Source organism: Prunus persica, chromosome G1, assembly GCF_000346465.2.
Source record: "Prunus persica cultivar Lovell chromosome G1, Prunus_persica_NCBIv2, whole genome shotgun sequence".
Lineage (NCBI taxonomy): Eukaryota > Viridiplantae > Streptophyta > Magnoliopsida > Rosales > Rosaceae > Prunus > Prunus persica.
In genome coordinates, this window is record NC_034009.1 from 2,928,659 (window position 1) to 2,940,129 (window position 11,471).

At 34.4% G+C, this 11,471-nt stretch overlaps 2 protein-coding genes and 1 non-coding gene across 3 annotated transcripts; all 3 read left to right on the plus strand.

Annotated features, from left to right (window-relative positions):
• LOC18789562 lies at positions 572-1,217 on the plus strand. The gene has a single exon (XM_007224362.2). It carries the CDS (start codon positions 581-583, stop codon positions 1,178-1,180), a length of 600 nt encoding a protein of 199 aa, XP_007224424.2. The 5' UTR covers positions 572-580; the 3' UTR covers positions 1,181-1,217.
• On the plus strand, positions 6,959-7,030 carry TRNAD-GUC. Its single transcript has one exon. It is a non-coding gene; the product is annotated as a tRNA-Asp (tRNA).
• On the plus strand, positions 8,936-10,277 carry LOC18790833 (epsin-3). Its single transcript, XM_020554919.1, has 4 exons — positions 8,936-9,042; positions 9,174-9,296; positions 9,376-9,537; positions 9,641-10,277. Exons 1-4 carry the CDS (start codon positions 8,936-8,938, stop codon positions 10,275-10,277), a joined length of 1,029 nt encoding a protein of 342 aa, XP_020410508.1.

Below are 11,471 nucleotides of genomic sequence, written 5' to 3' on the forward strand. Positions count from 1 at the left end.
TTGAATAAATTACCAAAAGTGAAAGAAAATAAATATTATAATGAGATGGCAGGAAAAATAAAAGATGACAGAAAAATTATAATCAAATTAAGGATTAATTAATTTTCTATTGTCTTTGTAATTTCTTTAATGCAATATCTAGAAATTAATGCACTCTTCTGGCCTAGCCCATAGATTTCTCAATAAAAACACTAGCATCTTTTCTATATCTTCCTTGCCTCTCATTCATTAACCTTCCTTTTTGAGCACAACACTAGGGTTTTGTTTTGGTAACAAATTCATGAGCACCATATGAGTCAAAGTTTTTTCCTGAAAAATGCATTAACTTTCTGAATAGACAACAAAATCCAATTTGGCAATCATGAATGAGTTGCATGCAACTACAAAGTAACACACTTTTTAGAAATGGGAATGAAAACCACCTATAAATTCCTTTATGCTCCAAGGCTATTTGTGCACCCCATCATTCCTAGTTTGCCTTGAGGCTCCAAAAACCCCTAGAACCCTCTCCAGCATTTTCTTCTCCTTCTTCAACCTGGGTTTCTCAAACTCAATAACCATGTCTGGCTGCAACTGGAACATGAGGCATGGTGGAAATGTGCATGGTTCGAACTGTGCCCCGGCATCGATGCCGAGCGGTTCAACAGAAATTGCATGTAGAATATGTGACCGTGTGTTTATGAGCACCCAAGCCCTCATAAACCACATAGAGTCTCACATAGTGGATGATGGCCTCACAGCCTCAAGATTAAGGCAGCTCACTCAGCAAACCAACACTAACCCTCCGATCCGAGGCAATCCTGCATTTCCATTGCAAAACCCTTTTCATCAACGAAACCCTTTCCATGATGTTCATAATAACCAAATTGGTTTTGCACCCCCGCCGCCTCATCATCAATATCCATATCCACAACAACAACTTTCTCCTTATGCACTGCCAAGAAACGTTAACGTTAACGTTAACCAGGGAGTTGTTGGGTCGCATTACATGGTGATGCAGTCTGCTAATCAAACGGCGGCGCGCATGGCGAGTGAGGAGGACGATCTTTCCAGTGATTGCACCATGCCGCTTCTCAGTCAGCTGGAGCGCCCTCTTCCGCCGGTGAATTATGAATTGGACCATCGTGGAAACATTGGTGAAGCAAGTTCAGATAATCTGGATTTGACCTTGAAGCTCTAGGAGCATGAATAATTATTAATTGTAGCCGTTTTTCTGAATTTCCAGCCTAGGCGTAGGACTAATTCTTGGCTGCAACAGGTTGTATGCGTCCGGCTTTGATTTAAAATAATAATAATAGAAGATGAAAGTTTTTTCATTCATGAAGTTCTCTTGCTGTGTACTTCCAATTATTTTGCCATTAGATTTTTACAACTGTCCTTTCGTGTCACATCAAATGCACCAATGTATTGCACTTTTTAGCCATTGAATTAAAAAAAAGTTAAAATCCGGCCGTTGATAAAACAATGTACCGATACATTGGATGCTAGCATACATACACATTCATAAGTGAATGCGCCAATGTTTCACTATTTCCTTTCTTTTTTGGAAATAAGATATTGTATTTATATTTGCGTTGTTAATACTATCCTTGCGTCTGAATAGAGATATTGTTTTCGAATTTAGATTTTAGGATTTAAGGGTTAAGACTTATATCACAGAGAGAATTAAATAGAAACCATAGACATGGGCAGTTAATTTTAACAAGAAACACTAAAAAAATTAAAGAGATAATCCAAATTCATTTCTTTTATGGGTGAAAATTAAACCACCTTAAATAAAATAGTTTGGCCTTACCAACCAAAATAAAATAGTCTTGTATGAGTGCTTATATATTTCCACCCCTGTTCCTATTCATCCCATTATTTTTTCCCTAACCACCATTGAGTTTTTCTTTCAAGAGAAGATTACTTGAAACAACTCTTGTATTCCAAAAACTTCCTAACATCCTAACCCTAGTTTTTATTTTGATAACTATAACCATATAAATCAGGCACCATGCATGGTAAAGCAAGGCCACCACCCAATTAATTTTTTTTTATTTTTCTCCCGTTTAGATAGTTTTAAAAAAGGAAATATTTGTTATTAATTTTACTAGTTCATATAAACAACAATTATACCGCTTTGCGCAATCTAAGAAAAGAAGCAACTAGCTTACACTAGTAGTTTTCATAGTTTCATATAATTTTACATTGCTTCCCATTTTCTAACTCGGTTCATCGTCAAAATTCGGACCAATGAGTCAGTCATTGACTTCCCTAATTTAAACCCTAAACTACATTTTAGCTAGTGTTTAACTCCACTATTATATGGTTAAGATGTATACAAAATACTAACAGCTGCTTTGGTTTGAATAGTCAGACTTTGGGGTGTAAGTTGGATTGGAAAATTAGATTTCGGTCTGAAAATTTCTAATTTTGGCAAATCCAAATCAATTCCAACATCCAAAAGTTCCGAAAAAGTTAGATTGGAATTGGAATGTATCTCGAAATTCTGAAAAATTCTGAATTCCGAAATATATTGGGATTTCAAGCTTAGACTACATCACTAATAAAAAAAAGTGGCAATAATCACCATTATTTGGTGACATTTGTGGCCATGACAAAAGCTTTTAGTCACCTTTTTTGACTTTTTTTGTGACTAAAAAGGCTTTTAGTCACATTTTTTGCTTTTTTTTTTTTTTTTTTTTGTGACTAAAGCCTTTAGTCACCCCCATAACAATCACCAAATGTCACCAAATAATGGTAATTGTTGCCACTTTTTTTTTGTAGTGCATACAAGTACTAATTTCATGTTGAACTAAATATAATTTAATAACCAAATAGATATAGACAAGTTATTACATAAGGGATAACAACATCCATGTAGTAGAATATAATAGTTTTTCAAGTGTGTTTGATATGAGTTCAAAATTTTGAGCCAATTCTAATAATTCAAATGGTTGAACATGTTTAAAATTTTGAACTAGTTTTTGAAATTATCTAAAAAAATTCAAAATATATATAAGTTCTGAAAATTCCGAGTTTTTCTAATTGGACTGGATATTGAAATTCCAAAATATTTTGGAACGAAATTGGAATAGAATTTTCATTTAAAATTTTTTTGGATGGGAATTGGAATCCCTTGATTCCGATCCAATGTCTGAAAATCAGTCCTAACTGCTGGCCACGTCAGTAAAATGACGTAGTATGTGGAGTCAAAGCTTATTCCTCATAACGCCCAAGGTCACGTGACCCATGCTCGATAAAATTCAGACTTGAATAAATTGCCATAAATTTTTTCAAGGGACATTGCGACAATAAATATGAGTTACCTACTACCATATTATAAATAGAGCCTACTTGACTATCTTGTGGAATTTCATCTCATACAATCTCTCTCAATTTTCACCTCATACAATCTCTCAACCCCCCCCCCACCCTCAGCTACCTAGCCTCACCAACTCCCTAAGTTGAAAAATGAGGTACTTACTTGCATCCCTGCTCTTGTTTTTCCTTTCACTTTTGCAGCCTTCTTCAAGCCTGTTTCTCCCATTACCCATGTACGGCTACATCACGACCTCCTGGTACCACCATATTTTTCTGTCGAAGGAGGGTCATGATCCAGTGGGAAACCCAGAAAGCTTATGTTCCATGTGTAACAGTGTAGTCCAAGGGGGCAATGGAGTCCTATATCTTCACTGTTTAGCTTCACACTTAGAAGACGAGGGCATGACTTCTCAGATGGCCGGACAAAACCCTCATCCAAACACCTCATCTTCTCCATCCCAACCCCTTCTTCCTCCTCCTCCTTCTCCAGTAAACCTCACCCAAATACCCTCCACATCTGCCAGCACATCAAACCCTAGCAACCCTTTGCTGGGTTTGAACAGAAAACCCCTCTTGCCTGTCCAAAACCAAGCACCGCAGAGAGATCAGTTGGCTTTGAATAACCCAAACCAGGCTGGTCCTTCTAGTTCTTCTGTAATCAGACCCCAAAGGCCTCATCAAGAACAAGGAGTCAGGATCAACAATGATGGGCAGGTACCGCAACAAAATTCACCTCCTGTGATCCAGTACATGTACATGCGGCGGCGTCGGAGAGGAAATGCGCATCAAGGGGCCTTTAGTAACCAGCCTGCCCAAGACGTCATTGATGTGGGCAGTGATTTTGAAGAGGGAAGCTCAGATAGTGAAGACATCGATTTGGATTTCGGCATCTGAGAATTGTGAGATGAGATGAAGGATATATACATGTTTGTGGTGTAATATACTAGTTGGATTGGAGTAGCCTTCTTGTTATTTTCTTTATATCTATTTTTCTTTTGAGTAAAGGTAGTGAATTTTCCTTGTCGCAAAATTAAGGTTATTTGTTGTTTGTGTACCAATGGTTAGTTCTAGTTATCAACCTGGACACGTAAGTTTAAACTAAAAAAAGTTGGAGAAAACTATGAAAACTATAAATATAAAACTTGACCGTATAATATAAAATTATTTTCAACATACGAATGATATGGTACCATATATTGTTAATTTTATATCAAAATCATCGTGTATTTTGAGGAAATAGCTAACAAAAATATTTAAAAAACATTGTTTACCTTATAACTCATTGCATGAAAATAAAGTTAATATATAGATATTTTGAGATCCTGAGCCTCTGCATTTAGGCTCCGTGTATTTATCCGCATTTCGGTAAATCTAAGTCAATCAAACAATTTAACCCACTTAACACACAACATGTCATCAAACTTTTAAATTCTATTTTTATTTCCAAAACCCATGTGAACTCTAACCTTAACGGCGTTAAGGTTTAGTGTAGATCTTGGATGAAGCAGTAGTTTATACATAAGATGTATTACAAATGTACTAAGAATTTTTTAAAAATATGAAAAGTAAAATAAAAGAATTTTTTTTCATTTATGTTATACAGGAGATGTATTGACAATTATGCGTATTTTTATTACATTTCGAAATACATATGAATTGCGAGTATTTTTCAATAAAAAAGATACATAATTTTGTCATATGTATATTGTACACGTATTTTGTTGACGCATCTGCCTTGGGGGGATAAGATATATGGCAAGCCGTTTGTACTCCTGCCTTCGAGAAGGCACTATATTTGTAATTTTGTTATGTACAATGCATATTGTATATAGTTCTTTTGGCAAGTGTAGAGAGATACGGATGCTCCGTTGTCATGGCATTATTTGATTTTCAAAAAGTTAATATAAATAGGTAATTTGTATCTAGTCAAAAGTTTAATTTGATTTTAAAAAATTGAACAATAAAAAGTGATATAACTAATTCCTTTTATTTACAGAAAAAGTTTTTTTTTAAATTTATACAAGCGATATTCTATTTTAATCTAATCTAAATTATGGGAAAGGGGATTCTAACTTGGGTGCAAAGTGGAAAGCACATATACTCTATTCAACTTGGCAAAGCCCATGTTTGCAAAAAGAAAGGGATTCAACAAGAGGACTTTCCAGAAGGTTTATGGAAAAAGTTTTGAATGTGTATTAACATTACAACAACAAAAAAAGTCTTGCGCAGCAAAACGCCATCCAAGACATGGCGCGAAACCACCAAGTTGGTTTATGCCAGCGAATATGTTGTCGACAAAGATCATTCTCAGATGCCAGCGAATTTTGTTATTTCCCGATAAATTTTTGTTGGGAAGGGTCTTTACAAATTTCTTAGGGATAAACCTTTCCAGAATCTTGTTCTCCGTTGAAAATTTGTTGTCTTTCCCGACAAATTTTCTACATGATTAACCTTTCCTGATGAATTTTGCGTTTTTGCTTTTCACTCAAGATTACCCTCTACGTAGTGGCAGATCTAGGAATTTTCATTTCGAGGGTCAACGCGTAAAAGGTTTTAAAAAATTCTATACAAAATAGACATGTTGAAATGAAATGATAATATTTTAATTCATAGTTAATAGATAAAACCATACAAAATACTCATGTTCATTATCAAAGAGAACTGTATCAACTTCAAAAAAAAGATACAAATTACAATACATCATAAATATCTCTAAGAATGTAATAATAAACCAAAAAATTATTGCAATCCTCTTTGCCTCCCAAAGCATCTCATCTTATTCGACATAAGAACCTGCATATCTTAGCGCAATCCTGCTCATTTTAGGGCATTTATATCATTTTTTAGGTCCGTCGTAGTTTTGATTAGGGGCTTTATCTGCATTTCTTTTGGGTTCTAGTTCTCAAACTTTGAACCCTTATGAACTATTGTCTTAGGGGGAGCATATCAAGCAAATGTTTCTTCAATACGTAAGAGTTAGGTTATTCTTGTAAAACTCTTTGTGGATTGAACATCTAAGGCTTTTTACCTAAATTGACATTAAGTCCCTTCATGCATTCATATTATACATGAAAAATTATTTTAAGTAGAAATATTGGCTAAGTATGAAAAATGGTTTTTCAGAATAATCATTTTCTCAAGATAATTTTTGGCGGCTTTTGTTCCTTACACATCAAATAAGAAATTTTGATTTTATGGGATTTTAGTATGAAGTATATATTGACTTAACGAGCCATCATTTTTAGCCTAAATCATATTTTGTACTAAAACTAATTTTTCATATGTTCATTTGATGGAATTTGACTTTCTAGTATTTTTATTTGAATCCAAATTGGGGATACTTCCTTATTTACATTGTAAACTTAAGTAAATGGAGTAATATAAAAATAAATGAAAGTAAAAGAACAAAGACATTTACTTAAATGTTGAAAATGGAAATAAGGTAATCTGCCTACTGTACTGGTGTGCTGCACCATCTGCAGCATTTCATCAAGCAGTTTAGGGGCAATTTGCAGGGGTCAACATATTCGCCTCCCATGGTGGATTCCAGGCTTGCAAGAGTCAATTGACCCTCTTGTCCCTATGTGGATCCGCCCCTGCCTCTACGTTAAATTATAATAAATAATTTTTAGCTTGAAAATTAAGCAACAAGGTCGTTGTAGTATAGTGGTAAGTATTCCCGCCTGTCACGCGGGTGACCCGGGTTCGATCCCCGGCAACGGCGTTGTTTTTATTTTTGTGTTCACATACCAAACCAAAATACAAATGCAGGTAATGTTAACCTCAAGTCTACGTAAATCTGTCTTGGCGAATTTTGTTCTTTCCTATGGAATTTGCCGGAAAAGACAAATTGTTTTGTTGAGCAATTTTTGAAAAATATAATTAGTAATGTAAGTAACTCCTTTTTATTTGTTATATGGAAGAAGTACTACACTACGTACACATGTATTAAACAATTTTTGAATTGCATATTTTTCTCATATTTTGAAATACTTAAGAAAATCAAATATTATTTTCAATTAAACTTACATACTTTTACTATATGGCAATCGAAAATATGAAAACTCGGTTGTACATATGCACTTCGTTTGGCAAGTTCGGAGAGATTTGGATTAAATCTCAGCCTCTAAAGCTTATCACGTTTGGTTAAAGTGCACGATATAATTAACTTCTTAGATTTAGGATATAAAATTGTTCAACTTAAAAGTTAATCTAGATTAACTGACAAGAACTCAAGTGGTTAGAAGTACAGCTTTTTCTTAATTATCCGAAAATTTGCATGCATGAGTAAAGGTTGTTGGGAAACGGGAAGCAATAGATCACGTGGCAAGCCATGCGTGAGGACTTAGAAAAAGTTCCTATGAATGTCTTCCATTTCAGGACATTGCACACACTTTTGTACAACAATAAATTACGTATTAATTAATTGAGAGGTGCCCTATTCTTGTGCGGAGAGAAAAATATCATCCTCATCAAAAATCTCAACCCTAGCCTCACATCTCTCTCTCTGTCTCTCTTAAATTTTTTTTAAAAAAAAATACATGGTAATTCAGGGAAAATTTCATAAATGACACCTGAAGTTTTTCAATTTTATGCAATTACCACCTTAAATAGTTTTTTTGGTAACATCTAACCACCCAAAATTTACAGAGGGTTGTAGTTTGGCACCCAACCTTCATGAGTGCCCTTTTTCCAGGGCATACATAAGGACAGACCTAAGTGATGACTAACCCTAGGCTACGGCCCAGGTGAATTTATTATCATTTCTTTTTTCTTATAGTTAGTATAAAAGTGTAAGGGTTTATTCCAATCTACCCATAAAGTAAATCTAACCCACTTCGTTTTGAAATTCTGAGTACGTCTCGTCATAAAACCATTTACTCCATCAACATACATACCTACCGAGAAATGTGTTTATGAGATGCTTTTCCCCACCTTCCCCCTAAAAAAGAAGAGTAAGCCATTTTCAATTCTCGTCACATGTTATTATTTGGCGGAAAGGAGATAGATGTGCTCAATTACAAAACAGGGTGAAGTTTGGATAGTTGACTGTAAAGGTTTTTAGTTCATGTGGTAATTGCACAAAACTGAAAAAGTTCAGGTGTGCCAATACTGATTTCCCTAAAAATTAAGTCAAGATTACAGAATTCATTTCTGTCCATAGTAAAAATGCATATTTATGGATAACATTGTAAAACCCAAAAAGACAAAAATAAAATAAAATCATGGACAACATTTGGTCAACTTTCTAATATTAGTCAATGGTACTTTTCCCCCATATTTAATGGGCACCTCTCCTCCACTATTTGAGCTATAACCATGGCTTCCCATAAAATAGTTGGTCCTGCACTAATCTCCATCTCAAAAAAGTTTATGGGTATTCTTCTGGGTATTCTTCTAATTCGGGAAGCTTTAATTTTTGGTTTAGAGAAGTGAGGTTGAGGCCTTATCCCCAATGTGGGGCATTTTAGATTAGTGATTTCTGAATAATCACTTAAAATCTGCTTTTGAGGAAACCTCTGCTTCAAGTCTGGTTGATTGGATTGTTGTTCCAGCTTTTTTGTGCATACCATTAGAATTTACAAATTAGTTTAGAGTTCCAAACTAGCGTTCGTGATTACAATCAGTTATGGGAACCTTGTTCCTGGACCATATCAAAAACAAGGCATCAAATTTTCTACTAGAGAAATACAAAACTGCTAGGCTGACTTTTACTGATGTTACTCAAGTTGAACTGTAAGCCTTTTCTCTTCATACCTTCTTATGCATGCATGCATGTATATATGTAGAGAGAGAGAGAGAGAGAGAGAGAGAGAGAGAGAGATTTGATGATATTCAACTCTGACGTCTCTGCTTTTGTCATAAAGGTTGGCTGAGGAAGCAACAAATGGAGATCCATGTAGCCCGGATGCTAAAACAATGACTCAAATAGCTGCTGCCTCCTTTGAGATGGATGACTATTGGAGAGTTGTTGATATCCTTCACCGAAGGTAATATTTTCTTTTCTCTTTTTGTTTTCAATTGCAGATTGCTCTATGAAAGGTTAATACATTCACAAAATTAATATAGGTTATATAACATAGATTGGAAAGAATGGAGGCAATCCTACAAAGCATTGGTACTTCTGGAGTTCTTACTAACACATGGTCCTGAAGAGTTTGCTGACGAATTTCAATGCGATATCGATGTCGTCCAAGAGCTGGGAACCTTTAAATACATAGATAAGACAGGGTAATTTATAGAATTATAGTCTATTTATTTCTCTATCCATTCCATATGCTAAAGATTTTATTTTTTATTAAGCTTTGATTTTATTTTATTTTTATTATGAAAGATTCAATTGGGGTGTTTGCATGCAAAAGAAATCAGACCAAATCCAAAACCTTCTAGGAGGAGGACAACCACTCAGAGAAGCACGTTTGAAAGCTCTCAGAATAACAAATGAAATCCAAGGGTTTGGAAGCGCAACGCCTTCTCCTTCATCCTTAACTCCTTCCTCTTCATCATCTTCCGAAGCATCAAGAGCATCGTTTGCCTCATTTTCTACCACAAGTTCTGTATGGAATGACATGAATGAGCTTAGCAAGGGTTACCAAGAACCATCACCCACAAAGTTAGAAGCCATGGAGAGCCATTCACCGGGTGGAATACGTAATGATTACGATAACAAGACTTGCAATTTCCTAGCAAGTACAAGTGAAAATATTGAAGGACAGCTTTGGGGTTGCCCTCCAATCCAAGAAAAAGGCTCGTTGCTCGAATCCAAAGACGAAGAGGATGCAGATGATTATGATGATTTAGAGTATTTTGAGAAGGCACCAGATGGTAATTTTATAAGTGGGATGTTCTCAAAGCTGGTTAACATTAGTCCTCCAAGAGCTCATGGTAAGAAAGTTGGGTTTAGGAGTGTTTCTGGTGTGGGAAGGGAGGGCAAGAAAAGGTTTGATCGCCAATATTCGCTTTGGTATTGAAGAAACATGGAAGGGAAGTTATAATTTGTGTAAAGTGTAATTAAATTTTTGGATAAATAAGTGTTACCCAAATTTCCCTCCATCATTTTGTAATTTATATTTTATCATCACTCTGTCAATGTTTATTTTTATTTTAAAAATACATTCTCTCCTCCTATATTCTTCGATATTTCACACCTAAATTAATGTTATCTTCATTAGCCAACAAAATGTGCACAATATTATGGTGACGCAAAAGATTAAAAATTGCAGTTATTTTATTCTATTGGAATTATTTGATATGACACTTTGTATTTTTCTTCTTCTTGTTTTCTTGTCAATAACAAGCGGCTCTGCGCCACATCCACCTTCATTCTTTTGGGGATAGGTGGTATGGGCCTGTAGATTCTGTCTTAATTTTGTTGCAGGAGATTAGATAAGCCAAGACTTCTTTGTCTTTGCTGAGAGGACTGCAGTCAAAGTCAAAAATATATGACCCAACAAGTTACATGAATTTCGTAGTAAACAATCATTAACTTGTTTGAACAAATATAGAAAAAGACATCCACACCTTAAACATGAAAGATAAGCCATTGCTAACGAAGTTTAGCCAAGTAAAAAAGAGCATTGACTTAGAGGAGATTTTGGACATAAGTAGACAAGACAGCCGCTTAGGGCCCCAAATTAAGAGGGCCCCAATTTATATAATACCCTATATATACATACCTATATTATTTAGAAAAATTATATTATATAAATATTATGTTAGACCCAAATCAATTATTGTAAATATAAATAATAATAAATAAAAAACTTACCTAATCATTTAATTCAAAATAATTTTTTTTATAAAAAAACTCAATAAAGGCCCATTCATTTAAAAAAGGAAAAAATGAAAAGAAAAGAAAAACTTGGCCAATGACTCAATTCAAAACTAAAATAAGGATACTCAATAAAGACCTAATTCTTTTTTAAACTTAGCTTAAATCAATTAACCTAGTTGAATCAATTAGGAAATTAAAAAATACATGGTAGAAAAACTTGATTATGTAAAGTTAATTGATACTTTTGAACCGAAAAATGCAAGAGGAGTGATATTTAAGTGATATTTTGATGCATTTTATAAATTTGTTGTGTAAATTACATATTGATTGTTCATTTTATGTTACAACAGTGAATTTGAGTTCATATAATATTTTTTTAGCTTACCGAAAA